General features: G+C 42.2%; 2 protein-coding genes across 4 annotated transcripts in view; both read right to left on the bottom strand.

The window, feature by feature from the left end:
- The window catches only part of wipf3 (WAS/WASL interacting protein family member 3), a 15,792-nt gene extending 11,179 nt beyond the window's left edge, over nt 1-4,613 (bottom strand). Inside the window, exons 1-2 of one of the 3 annotated variants that reach the window (XM_080736013.1) lie at nt 4,214-4,613; nt 317-419 (exon numbers count right to left, since the gene is read on the bottom strand). In XM_080736013.1, the coding sequence (XP_080592139.1) occupies nt 317-403 (87 nt within the window). In that variant the 5' untranslated portion in view covers nt 404-419; nt 4,214-4,613. Of the gene's footprint in view, nt 1-316; nt 441-4,213 lie in introns of all 3 variants that reach the window. The other 2 variants (XM_080736014.1, XM_080736015.1) reach the window with 2 other exon arrangements.
- Nucleotides 4,614-7,578: 2,965 nt separating this feature from the next.
- On the bottom strand, nt 7,579-7,983 carry LOC308293103 (uncharacterized protein; the record flags this gene model as incomplete). Its single annotated transcript, XM_080735538.1, has 1 exon — nt 7,579-7,983. The coding sequence occupies one exon, from the start codon at nt 7,981-7,983 to the stop codon at nt 7,579-7,581; it is 405 nt and encodes a 134-aa protein (XP_080591664.1).
- Between the last annotated feature and the right edge of the window lie 7,017 nt (nt 7,984-15,000).

Consider the following 15,000-nt stretch of genomic DNA (forward strand, 5'->3'; position numbering starts at 1 on the left):
CACCTGGGGCTAATGTAGCCAATCAACACCAAGCCACCTGTGATACCAGGCAGGTACGTTTACAACATTGTATCAATTATTTACAAATTTAGGCTTTAGATTCTGACATTTCTGTGGATTTTAGACAGACAGGTCCTTACCGCAATCCAATTCCCATTTAAGTTTCTATATTGGCCTTGTCGTATTGTGTGAAACCGTTAAAAAACCATGTCCAGTTCTGTTGTATGTGAGAATGTGTTGTGCCAATGAAATCGATTCCGATTCTTGAAAAGCTCACAGAGCTCAGACTTGGCAGTAAGAGGAGACACAGCCTTACCTGTGGCGGGGCGGCGCTAGGCGGAGGTGGTGGAGGAGGCGCGGGGGGAGGTGGAGGGGGAGGAGGCGGAGGAGGGGGCACAGGCATGACTGACTTCAGTTACCTGTAGAGTAGAAGACAACACCTGTGATTGCCTACCCTGTAGCAACAGGCAACAAACATAATGGTCACTGTAGGCAATACATTGCAATATGATTTATTGGTCTACACACTAGTAGCCTAGGCTGGTATAGACTTTAGACAATACCAAAACCTACGCTACATACAGTATGTAAATCCGACTTTTATTGGCTGATAGCGATAATCAATATATGCAGTTTACTCTATGCATCCATCAATTTCTGTTTCATTTGTTAGCCAAACATTGTAACCAATACGATCTCAGTTACACAAATGCAAATAAAGTATTATTACTATAAGTAAGCCTTACCGAGCCATGAGGCCCATAGGACATTGAGGTTGATTGTACAAATCATTGATGGAGCATATTTGTACTGATGTTAACCTGCCTATAACAATATATTTATTAAACGACGATGTCACCCATTTTCATCCCATCGTTGTATAATTGGTCCTCACTAATAGTAATGCTCATTATGATATGGCACCAATTTTTGTCTACCCGGTCTCTGTCCCAGAGGATGACTGCAGACAGTTCAGAAACCTGCCTACCAGTGCCATCATCGATGGGTAATCCAAGCTCATAGAAACTGCAGGCTTTCCATTCCTGAAAAGTTAGCATGCTATAATGGAAGCCATTGTTCTGTGTTACATACAAATACAAATAATACTAAATGTTAAGCAGGTTTCTGAAGCCCTCCTGTGAGACAGGAACTGGAAAAACATTGTAGAATTGTATCGTGACATGAGCATTAGTGAGGACCAATTAATTACTATTTGAAAATGGGAGATGTCGTCCTTTAAGTACATTGGTACGCCCTGCTCAGCAATGTATTCAGACGTGGCTACCGACCAACCAGTGAGCGTAACAGAACTCTAGGACCGAGGACTTTCATTTTCCATGACAGAAGCAGCTACCATGGACAGGGTCAGATTCTGTGACCTCTTCCCTTCTCCTTCGAACAGGAAGAGCTTTCACAACCCAGCCTCACAAACAGGAAACAGTGAGTGCTCCTTCCTCTCCGGGGAAAACTGAGACCCCCCCCTCCCTCTTGTTTTCCCACAATGCCCGGTGGAGGGGCAGAGTACCGAAACAATGGTGCATGTTGTGTGGAAAGTTAACAGCCCCCCCTAACCCGTAGACCCTCACTGGCCAAATGCTTTCGCCGTCATTATGTGCAGACTGACTGGAAAACATATCAGTGCAGCTCTTGAGGAACGTGTTATCAAGTGAGGGAACATAGGGTCTCTTTCCTGACATGTTGATTAGGGGTGGATATTGGCAAGAATCTCACAATGCAATACGTATCACGATACTTGGGTCACGATGCAATAGTATCATGATATATTGCGAATCTTTGCGATACGATACTATTGCGATTTATCAACTTTAAAAGCTGAAGACACTGCTCTAATGTTGTTGTTTTCGTCGTTCGCAGCCATTTTTTCGAGAGACTTCACTCACTGAACCGTGGGAAGGGGAAGTAGCTACTATAGTAAAGCGACATCTAGAGGCAGCGGAGTGTCAGGACTGGACTTCTACCATTGGTTCCTATGCATGGGAACATATTTTATTTTCCTCAAAGTATCACAATACTACGGCCTGAAGTATTGGCAAATAAACTATCGCGATGTATTGCCATATCGATTATATGCTACCTGTAAAAGACCCTTGTCCTTCAACTTTCCATCTTTCATTTGATGTAATCTATTTCTTTCTCTTCATGCATGGTGCACTTTTTACCATGCATGAAGTTAGCTGTCTATTAAGAGGTCTATCTGTGTGTCTTTTGTGCATGCATACATTCAGTATGCGTTAATTAGTATGAGTTAAGTGCATTACATTGCACTAATTTTTAAATATATAAATACATAATATATAAATAAAGCCTGAATCATTGATTGGTTCGGGAAACCCCTCACCCAAGGTCATGGTAGTTCATCATTATCTCATTCTGATTCAAACTATAGTCATGTTGTTGGCAACCTGATTGCAGCACTGGTCTGAGACCTCCACCCACGGTAATGACATCATAAATTATAACACGCTTGTGCATGGGAGTGAGACCAAAAGAACTGAAGGCTGTTCATTTTACATGTTCTGTGGATATACCAGGACACTTAACAATTAAAGTGAAGTATGGAACAGAACCTGTTTGTGTTTGCACTGCTTTGCTAATTCCTGGCCTGAGGTATTAATGTGAAGTTAACTCACTTGCTTCTTTATGCCCCTGTGTGTGTGTGTGTGTGTGTGTGTGTGTGTGTGTGTGTGTGTGTGTGTGTGTGTGTGTGTGTGTGTGTGTGTGTGTGAGAGTGACTGTGTGTGTGTGTGTGTGTGTGTGTGTGTGTGTGTGTGTGTGTGTGTGTGTGTGTGTGTGTGTGTGTGTGTGTGTGTGTGTGATGCCAATATCTCTCTGCCTGTCATCATACTGGACTTTGTACTGATATTAAACTTTATTTGTGTGTGTGTGTGTGTGTGTGTGTGTGTGTGTGTGTGTGTGTGTGTGTGTGTGTGTGTGTGTGTGTGTGTGTGTGTGTGTGTGTGTGTTGTGCTGTTGCTCTCTATGCAACTGGCAGGCTATCCCGTCAGTTCTATTTCTGTCTGCATATCTGTGTCAAGTTGCTTCTGTAACAGGCAGCCACAGCCAATGTTGATTTTTAAAAACGAGGCTATGCTGGTCAACAGTTGGCCAGCTCAGACAGAACAGGTGTGAGAGAACAACCTATTGGTTCTGCATGCATGTCTGTCTTTCACACAATCCATTACATTGCCCTGCAACTGACAGAGAATAAGTTTACTTTAATAAATAGTTTATGCATACGCTATTACTTTAATAAGCATAAGCTATTGAGGAAAACATCAGAGAGATAGTTAGACGTGAATAAACATTGTATTGTATGGACTAAAATACATCCAGCCTAATTCCCCACTGCAAGACAGAAGCAAGAACCTGGTGAACAGGTTCAAAACCAGGTATAGGCCTATAGGCCTAGTTGCATGCTGCAGGAACAGAAAAGAAAAAATCAAACCTCGGTTCGAAGTGGAGCGGTGAATCTGAGCAGCTATACCGTGTGTGCGTGTGTGTGTGTGTGTGTGTGTGTGTGTGTGTGTGTGTGTGTGTGTGTGTGTTCTATATCTATGTTTTTGATTCTGTGTTCTAGATCTATGTGTTTGATTCTATGTGTTCTAGATCTATGTTTTTGATTCTATATGGTGTTTTTGATTCTATATGTTCTAGATCTATGTTTTTGATTCTATATGTTCTAGATCTATGTTTTTGATTCTGTGTTCTATGTGCGAGTGTGTGCGTGTGTGTGTGTGTTGCGTGCGCGTGTGAGTGAGTGGTGAGTGTGCCTGGCCTGCACAAAACAGCGCCCCTCCTTTAACTAGTGTGTTGTGTGTGGCCACTCAAGGTATTGCCAGGCTACGGACACGGCCACCCAGCCACCCAGCCAGCCACCCACCCACCCACCCACATACCCACGGACATACCTGTCTATTGGGAGCGCTTTCACCGCTCCAAAAAAAACATCAAGACCCCACTGATAGTCTTTCAGTAGCCTACCAACTGTGTCTGGTTGCCCGTTATTTCCAAACATTAGGCTACATTGGGCGCTTCAGACAAATTATCCCATTCATGCTGAATAAAAAAAAGTACCGTTTCATAGGTCTACTTACTAGTTTGGCGATGGAAGATTATAGAGATAGCCTACAGAAGTGCCTACCTGTAGTGTAGGCTATTCTTGCACAACAAGCGTCCTATGTAGTTCACCTACCTTTTAGAGTAGAATTACACCTGCGCCGAGGACGCGTGAGCTCTCAGAAGACTGCAGCAGGCTGCTGGCCTCATAGTGCGCTCCTCTCCTCTGTCCGGGGACACGGTGACAGAGCTGCCCAGCTGGATATATTTAGACAAACGAGGACACCGTATTCCTACACCGCTGCCTGGGCATTTGTTTTTTTCAATAACTAGACTTATAGTTGCAGAGGAACAACTTCACCACCATTCGACTAACCCCAAAAATATTCTTCGGGTCCATAAAAGTCGTCCAAAAAAGTTACAGCATAATTCCATTCAGCTGTTGCGTCCACATAATAACAAGTTATCCTTGTTTACCAGACAGTTCGGCTGCTGTTCTGTTCTCTTCGACCACTACAGTAGCCTACGAGGCCCCACCTTGCCGCTCCAGAGCCTGTGCCGCTCTAGACACTGTCCCCAAGAGGGCGATAGCAAGAGGGTGCAAAAGACCTGTACTTCCCGTTTCTGTGTGACGTAGGGTAGATACCTTTTTAGGAGGCGGAAGCATGTTTGGAGTCTATTCATTTACAATGGGAGAGCTAACGTGAACACAGAGCAAAATAATAGTTCAGAAGCTATAGTCACTGAACTAAATATTGGACCAGATCATCACAAGCCACATAATATTAACAAAATTGTCATACTAAAGTGGCTTTTTTCAGCGACACAACAACTGAGAAAATCAACTTTATTATTGCTTTTTAGCTGTCCCAGCCAATAGCACCCACACACTCTCGCGGGATCTATAGCACCAGTAAACAGGACGTGCGCGAGATTTGCCGTCAGAGCCGGCACCCACTTAGGAGTCTATTTGTAGGATTTGTGTACCATGTCGCACTCTAGTGGACCCAATGAGGATGAGCTATCTTCATTAATTAAATATCTTTGACTGTCCTCCCTCCTTGACCAATCAAAACAGAGCATTCATTCATTGGCTCTTTTTTTTTATTGCCAAACTTGATTTAGCTGTTGCACGAGAACCTTCCCACAGTGTAGCCTAAACCTGTCAAATGTAATAATCATTATGCATACAGGAGGACTGGTTTTGGCAGGTCTGGAGCCAAGTTCCCCAGGGCAAATTAGTCTTTAGTCCCTCACAGGTAATTTCTCTGTATATTTCATTTACTGCCAAATCAGATTCAGTGGAAGTTTCTATATTGTAGTCTAATCTAAGATTGTCGAATCTAATCTAACCCATTTACTAATAGTCTAGTCTTCTCTAAGATAAACCGTTATTGATTCCCTGGGGGGGAAACAGGTGTGTAAGCAGTTTGAATACTTTATAATTTTGCATTAAGTAGGACTACAGTTACACACACACACACACACACACACACACACACACGCACGCACGCACGCACGCACGCACGCACGCACGCACGCACGCACGCACACACACACACACACACACACACACACACACACACACACACAGCAACTTGACCCCAGAAGTGTTTTAAAGTGAAATACCCCTTTATCAGGCATCTATCAAAGTTCCTAGCAATCCAGGGCAAGCACACCAGAGTACATGCAGGTGTCAAAAGTCAAAATTATTATATTCTATTCCATATATTGTAGTCTGTTCACTCTATTATATGGCTAAATCAATTGTAGCACATTTTACCCTCTAGTGTTGAAAAGATGGTATTGCAACATACTACTATCATCTAAATAGTATGTACCTCCCAAATTTAAAATAATTATAAAATTCATAGGGCAATATCTGTCTTAAACTATAAAGTGTCTGATGTCTTAAATGGACACTTGGGTAAGGGTTACACAATCAAGTATGTATAATGTTGTAATGCTATCCACAAAATCTGTTACATAAAGACTGCATTAAGTGAAGTCACACGTCCTTATAATGTCAATAGTTAAAGGAATGTGGTAACACAAGCATGCTGCTCCCACTGAATGACAGTAGAAGTATAATTTACATGCATAGGTTGCATAAATACTGCTAAGTCATTGTAATTACCATTCTCAGACAATATGACACTTTATAGGCTTACAGTATGTGCTCACAGCCCAGGCAGGGGCCAGGATGTTAATGCAATGGTGTAGAACCTATAGGCTACTTCCTGGTGTAAGAATGTATAACTCTCATAAAAACACATGCACACAGAAACACCTGCATAAAAAATGAATTAATAATCTTTATTTATTGCATTCTGCCTTCATTAAATTAGACCACACAAAATAGATTTTACTATACTGCAAACCCTACGTGTAACTGTAGCCTCATCTTTGGGTACTTCGTCTTATTTCTCTGTTTTTTTTTAACCACTTAAACCCTACACTACTGTATACTTCAAGATTCAAGACAGGTATATTTGTCACTCACTCATACAGGTACAAGCAAAATAACTGGGGTCCCCCAGGGGTCTGTCTTTGGCCCCCTCGCTAGGGTTCAAGTGGTTAAGAGAACAATATTAAAATCAAATTTGAGTCGCAGTGGTTGTGGAAGTAACGGAACGTGCTGTTCGAATTTAATCCTTCATTTATGGTGTTGCTAGTGGTAATTAATTTTACTACACATACTGTAGTAAATCACCTGTAAGCATCCTTCTATTAAACCCTGTAGAATCAACAAATACAAATTTGGTTCAATGATTGTAAAGAAAAATAAGATACAATTTCATTATTAAATAAAGCAATAATGTAAACATACTAAGGACAATAAGTTCCAGGAAATACAATACGTACGTGAAACTTTAGTCTTGTGTATTGATAAAGAATGTCATCCTACAATAGATAACTCAGTATTAATTAACTCTGGACACATATTTGTAATTTGTTATAGTTATATGTGGGCCCATTTTTACACACTAAGGATTTTGTTGTGTACAATTAACTAATATTTCTTATCTCACCGATGGGGCAATCAGTCGGCCAATCACAACACTGTCCAGTGTCCATGATCAAAACAGTTTGATGGGACGTAAACTACATGTTTATATCTCTGAAGTGCTTGCTGCAACTGTGCAAATCCCCCCTCCCACCCCCTTTGTATCATGGCATATTTTACCCGAATGGTTCAATAACCATTCACAAAACATAAGACGTAAATCTAGTTCATCAAGTCACTGTAAATTTGTTACTGTGGCCCCATAAAGTCAATATGCAAAACAGTTGCATAAACAATGTCCAAATGGCTCCAGTGATGTTTCTTAAAACATCGGCTTTGTGGATGTTCTAGTTCTGACCATATTGGGCTATAAAGTCAAAGCAGTGTTTGTCATCTTCATTGTGACCATCCCAGCCGTCACACGCTTCAAAATGTGCATTCTACTAAAATGTGCAAGTCCTTCATTCATTTCCGCTGCCTCTTCTTCATCCCTGTCACCGCTGGTCCTCTTTCCCAGACGGCAGCTTGTCTGTCTCTTGCTCCTCGACGGGAAGGCTGGAGCGAACTCTCCGCTTCTCCTTGAAGCGCCCTGAACGGGATACCCTCATGTTCCTGCGGCATGTCTGCTCGTTGAAGACTGACTCCATCTGCGAGTCATCAAAGGTCTCATCGTTGAACAGGCTGCTGCCCTTGTTGGTCTGGGGCTGATCTGGCTGGGCCTGCGGTGCAGACTTGTCGACCTCGGAGGTCTTGGAGGCTGCGGTGGGGTCTTTGGGCTTCTCCGACTTCGTCTCGAATGGGTTGAAATCAGGGTCCAGAGCAGGGCCCGCTGTGTCCTTGGATCCTCCACTCTTCTTCTTCACCAGGAAGGCCCTCCACCATGGGACCCTCTCTGCCATGTTTCACTGGTGGAACTGCAACCTAAACACAACACAGTACATTGTTAATTCATCTAAAGGAATTCTCTTATACAGTTATAAAAACAATTTAAACTTTCATTTTTTTCTTTGGGGGGGGGGGGGGGGGGGGTGCCTCAATGCTTGAGTCATTAATATGACGTCAGACTGGCCTGACCGGAAACATTGGGTAACCGTGGCAACCTGCTCTCAACAAACAGAATTAGAGATGTCTTTTTAACAACAGTATATTGGGATCAGTGTTCCAGGCATCATCGTGCAGTCTGTTCAATCAAAGTCTTGTTCAGCGGGCAGGGTGCCACATGCCCATGTTGTAGATTCTAATCTGATCTGGCCAACAGATTTTTATTGCATCGCGTTTCATTTGTTTCCTGTATATCTCATCCCTCTCTTTGATCTGTTAAAGCAGAATTCACAAAACAAAAACTCCTTCAAATATCTTTATTACCATAATATTATTGATCATGGTAAAGGGGCTTTTTCACAACTGAGAATTAGTAACAGGTGCATAGATGAAAACAATGCTGATTGTGTAAAAGAGACCTGATGATAGTGATAAATGCAGCTTCAACATGCAAATGAGGAAGGTGGTGTTTTATTTTTTAGGTCAGCATGCTATATTGATCTAAAACTTTAGCTCTTTATGCAGAATGTCTAGAAACTCAATTTTTAAACATTTTTATGAATCATTGTTTAACCAGTAGCCTAGTAGCCTACTGTATAGCATCGTTGTCATCACAGCCTCCTTGTTGCTTGTGTTATCACTTTCATTGGTTGATTTTCCCTGGTATTAAACGTCTTGTTATGAGCTTATGACCTATTCAATGGTCACTATTTGGATAACTATAGTCCACTGATAAGGCAACATGCTTCCTTCTAATCCTAGGAATAACCAGTGCAACTATGTTTAACTTCTCTCTGTAAAACAGGTTCAATGACAATGAGTGGTGAGAAAACAGGAGCAAAACGTAAGCCGTGATTCACGGTTGAGCAATGCGCAAACGCACCCAACTCATCCTCGGATCACTCACCTGAGTTATTGGCACAGCAAGGACGCAGCAAAAAACAAACAAATAAAAACTTTAAAAGGTCCCAGAGTAACTTTTAGATGTGTGCCTAACTGTCCTGCTGAGCGACAAGTCCACGGGCCTGTTCTGTTTCCTCCTCGGAGTCGGGAGAGCTTGGAACAATTCTGACAGCAGGTTTGGCAGGCGCTTCTTTTACAAAGTACGAAAACTATCCATTTTACGCATTGACGTGGCTGTCTCCCCAAATCCAGTGAGCGGTCGTCTTCTCTCCGCTTGCTAATTGACAGATAATGTTCACCCCGTTTGAGCAGTTCTTTGAGAAGGAGTGAAATGAATTGCCATATTTATAAAGGAGCGTCTGCTCGTCTCTACTCGACCTGCAGGTTTCCGCCTCCGAAACTCTCCTGGAGAAGCACCTGTCCGCGTCGCTGATTGGATGGAACCTCTGCTGAGTTGTCTCACGTGAAAGCCCCATTCATACACTGGCGTAAAGTAACTGTAAGTACATTTACTCAAGTAGGCTTACTGTACGCGTACTTTAGTACAATTTTGAGGTATTTGTACCAGTTTTCAGTACTTTTACTTCTGATCCACTTCATCTCAGAGGAAAATATTTAACTTCTACTCCACTACAATTAGACTCTTTGAATAGGCCTACTTTAGTTAGTTACTTTGCACAGTTTGCAGGTATAAATTATAAATAATATTATAAAACATACCTTAACCACATTGGCCCTATTTTACTAGGCTATTTGAAAACATTGTTGTGAGCTTGTAGATTGGCAATTTTCAAACATTTTGTACTTTTAACTTTAACTTTTTTTTTTTTTTTTTTGTACTTTAAGTACTTTTTGATGCCAATACTTTGATACTACATTTTTAATTCCGGACTTTTACTTGTAATTTCTTATCTCTACACTGCAGTAGCTTATATTGATACTTTTACTTATTAAAGTTAAAAAAAAAAAAGAGTACTTTTTCCACCACTGCATTGATACTTCGCCGCACGGCGGTGTATAGCAGACCTACAAGCTCTCAACGCGTCGCGGATGTGTGCTTTGTGAGCTTGTAGGTCTGCTATTCTCGGCGCGCGATACCGTCGCGCGACGAAGGCTTGAGCTTCGCTCAGGTAAATCCACTACAAAGGTGGGTTGGGCCTGTGGTTGCCTAGCAACATAGCCCATAGGAGCACGCACCTCTTGAGCGACAGTTGTTCAAAAAGGAGCCCATTGTATCAACAGAACCCAACCCAACCAGCGGTGCCAAATTATGTTCCCATTATTATAACAAGTTGAATAGCTTACCCTGACATGGGACGTTATGTTAGCATGCAACATGGGAACTTAAAAATCTTTCTTTGCAGGCATTTATAATCACAATATAATCAGTGGTGGAAAAAGTAGGCTACTCACATTTTTCAATTAAGTAAAAGTAGGCCTATAAATACTGCAATATAGAAATAATGCATAATATAATGCACTTGAGTAAAAGTACAAAAGTATTGGTATCAAAATGTACCTAAAGTACCAAAGGTAAAAGTAGGCTACTCATTAGGCAGAGTGTCCTAATTCAAGTTTTCAAATGTATAAATATCTTTTGAAAATAACAGATCTACAAGCTCACAATGCGTTGCATCGTGACACATTGTGAGCTTATAGATCGGCTATTTTCAAATGGCCGAAATGTAGGCTATACAGGGTTGAAGTCGTTGATGTATGTTTTGTGATAATAATCAAAATCTACAAAGTAACAAGTAACTAAAGTCGTCATATAATTGTAATGGGGTAAAAGTACAATATTTGCCTCTGGCCTATTGAAAATTGGAATTACTCAAGTAAAGTAAAAAATACCTCTAAATTGTATTTAAGTACAGTATTAAGTAGTTACTTTACAAAACTGTTTTGCAGGTATTTATGATGACAATATAATGACTACCAATACGCTTTCTGGACCAGTATATGCAACTGAAACAGGTTATGCGGAACAACCTGCAGTTAACACTGCAACAGGTTTTCGCAATGCCATGTGTCTGAATAATTTAAGACAGGGGACGACGGGAGAGAGGGGTAATTCGTGAGTCCTGAATTGCTATTACGGCACTGCTTTTGGTGTGCAATTGTAGCTGACGCAAGCTCATAACTGGGGGAAGCTGCCTGGCCTGACGCCAGTTTCAGCTGCTCTGTAGTATTTGAAGGATGTCTTGGTTCCGGATACCTTCAATTACCCACATACTGTAAAAACCATGCTGTCATTAGTAGTATCTGATCTGCCATCTGTCTCTCTCTCTCTCTGCTCTCCCTCCCCCCTCTCTCTCTCTCACACACACGCACGCACGCACGCACGCACGCACGCACACGCACACACACACACACACACACACACACACACACACACACACACACACACACACACACACACACACACACACACACACACACACACCTATAGCACATTACTTAAAAACATGAGTAAAATAATTTCTGTTAAACTACCGGTACATGTGCACACAACAGTTCACCCCAAAAAAACTTTTTTTTCTATCGATTACTCACCTGCACGGAGACTTGAATCCATGGATAAGCAGACAGCGTATCGTCGCTGTCGTATCTCCATATTTCAATTCAGTTTTTCCATAAATGAATGTCCCGCTTTATCATATAAGAGTGACGCGCAAAAGTAGTGAAAATAGCAGATCTACAAGGTCACAACAAGTCACAACAACACGTCACAACGTGCTGTGTTGTGAGCGTGTAGATCTGCTATTTTTATGCTTTTAAAATAATTACAAAAAGGTCCGGTTTTGGACATTCAAGGTTTCCACCCGACAGCGACAATAAATAACAATGTAAAACAAGTAACAACATGCTGCTCGAATGCTTATTTTATTTCAGGTGGTGAAGGCAGATAGCCTGGTATATGTACACGTATAGTTCTGACGCTCTCGTCATCACTATGATGACATGATGTCAGCCATGCCAAATATGCCAAATATGGAATTTCATGTCTCGAACCAACAAATATGATGTCAGACTTTCCTCCAAAGTGCTGGCAATAATGGGTAACCACAGCAACCTAGCATCAAGCACACTGGGAAAGAGGCCTGTTAACGAGCAGTGCTACAGGGTGAGGTAGAATCTGAAGAGGTGAGTTTAGAGACTGCAGTGGAAACGGGGAGTCTGCTGACCCCTGCAGTCCTGATTGGGGGGAGGTCATTCCACAGCTTGGGTGCCAGGAGAGAGAAGAGTACAGGCCCAGGGTGTCATATACGTAGGTGTACTGCACACAGGCACGCACGCACGCGCACACACACGCACGCACTATGGCGCTCCATCGATATCTTTGAGCATGCAGTTTATTTGACCTCGATGGAGCGCCATATACGCACACACACGCACACACACACACACACACACACACACACACACACACACACACACACACACACACACACACACACACACACACACACACACACACACGTATGCAGCCTTCTTGGCCACTACAATGGATGAACCCATGACCCTCAAAGCAACAAAGCATGGACATAATAATACGTATTTATTCAAGGTATACATGCAGTATAAGTAGCATGTAGGCCTACTGTACAATGAGTATTTGAATTTAAGCGAGGGAGGAAGTCAGTGAGTTTGTGTGAGCGACCAAATGACTAAAAAAACGTGTTGTGATCGTTTCAGTGACTGACTCTATCGACAGGAGTAAGATTAAAATCAATATATATCAGGATGAGGAGTGCAGTAATCCATCATTCCACGCGGTCATGTATTTCTTTGTTCTGTTTTATTGCCTTTAATTTTGTGTGAAAGCTGAGCGATGTGTTAATGCAGGGTTCTTCAACGTTTTCAGGCCAAGGACCCCTTAGTCGAGAGAGAGATGAAGCAGGGACCCCCACAACCCATAGATACCATATAGTTTCGTTTGACGGCAGAATCATCAGTGTATTTTTGATTCATTTCAATTTGTGTTTTTCAGATATTTAACCACTTGAACCATCAATACTTATAAACTTGACCTTTCACTCTGTACTTAGTCTGCTCGTTTTCCACTCTACACAAAACCAAAGCCAATCTACAAGCTCACAACGCCTCACAGCGCAAGGCGCTGTGAGCTTGTATATCTGCTATTTTTGGCTAAAGTTCTCAGAATATGGACGTTAGGGTTCAAGCGGTTATTATAAAAAAGGAGATTTTTTTTCCTATCACACAAAGATTTGGAGGACCCCCTGTAGTGACTCTGTTGACCCCCTGTTGAAGACTCCTGTGTTAATGAATTAATTCTGTGATCGTCACCACATCCCGTAGACATGACATCAGGGCCCAGAGAAGGGAACTCTCTTGCCGTGCCACAGGAATGTCCTGCACAAATAGTTTCTGTGTTTGTACGTTGCCAAAACGAGGGACCTGTTCCGAAACAGAGAGACGGAGAGGGAGGGAGGGAGAAAGAGAGAGCAGGACTGAAAGAAGGTGGGATGCATGCAGGTAATGCCTGAATGGTTTCCCTCTTCGTAAGGTAGGTGAGAGTGAAAGTCCTTGTGGCGTCAGGAATGCATGCCACGCTTCATTTCATTCATTCCCTCAGTCTCTCTCTCTCTCTCACACACACACACACGCACACGCGCACACACACACACACACACACACACACACACACACACACACACACACACACACACACACACACACACACACATTTTATCACAATCTCTCTCTTTCTCTCTCTCTCTTTCACTAAGTCTCTCTCCCTTTCGTCGTCATACCGAGCAGTCTGCATACCTTGGGGACTCCCTGGTATGCCTGTTCTTCACAGCAAGGCCCTTCCACGTGCAACCATCAGAATCATATATCATAATAAGACAAAACCAAACAAAAACAATGCAGAAACATATTCTTCTACATCTCTATGGTGACCTTGACTTTGAATGTGAACTTGACCTTTGGCCTTTCGATCCAAAACGTATTCGCCCAGTAAGTTTCATGATAATCTGCTCATGTTCTCAAGTTATGACAGACAGACAGACAGACAGACAGACAGACAGACAGACAGACAGACAGACAGACAGACAGGCAGGCAGGCAGACAGACAGACAGACAGACAGATAGAATGACAGACAGACAGACAGACATACATACAAAGGCATAGGAGTGATTACTGATTACTGCCTGCCACCCACGAATGCACTCAATAATCCTTTTAATTAAAACATCTCTTCAAAAACACTTATAAACATGCTTTATTTAGGGTTATAAATTACCAGTAAGACGGCATAAGGGCGAGAAGTGTCACGCTGAAACAACAGAGACTGACACAATATGTCCATATATGGGCATTCCCAGATATATGGGCTTACTATTTTTTTATTTTTTTTTGGGGGGGGGGGCTTTTTTTTTATGCCTTTATTTGATAGGATAGTAGACTGACAGGAAATGGGGAGAGAGATGGAGAATGACATGTGGCAAAGGTCGTCGAATCGGGAATCGAACCGGCGACGCCAGCAGGCATCATAGCCTAGACAGTGGTTCTCAACCTGTGGGTTGTGACCCCCAGGGGGGTCCCCAAATTATTTTGGGGGGTCCCCAGATGATTGGCTTAATGTCAAACATTGTTTTCTCTCTCAATAGTAAACAAACCAACATAAAGTTTAAGTGTATAGATATAGAGGGTATCTGCACATTTCTCAAGTGACAATTTAAGGACTTTTAGGACCTCTAAAATGTTAAATTAAAAATTTGCCAAATTGTCAAATATTAGATGCAGAAATTGTGAAAATAGCCGATCTACATGCTCACAACGCCTTGCATTGCGAGGCGTTGTGAGCATGTAGATCTGCTATTTTCACAATAGAACCGTGTTTTACAAAATGTAATGCCTCAACTCTTAGTGCTCGTAGGGTAGGGGGGGTCCCCAGTTAAAATATGATTATTTTGGGGGTCACGACCTGAAAAGGTTGAGAACC

The sequence above is a fragment of the Nannobrachium achirus genome (assembly GCF_963921795.1).
Source record: "Nannobrachium achirus genome assembly, chromosome: 10".
Taxonomy (NCBI): domain Eukaryota; kingdom Metazoa; phylum Chordata; class Actinopteri; order Myctophiformes; family Myctophidae; genus Nannobrachium; species Nannobrachium achirus.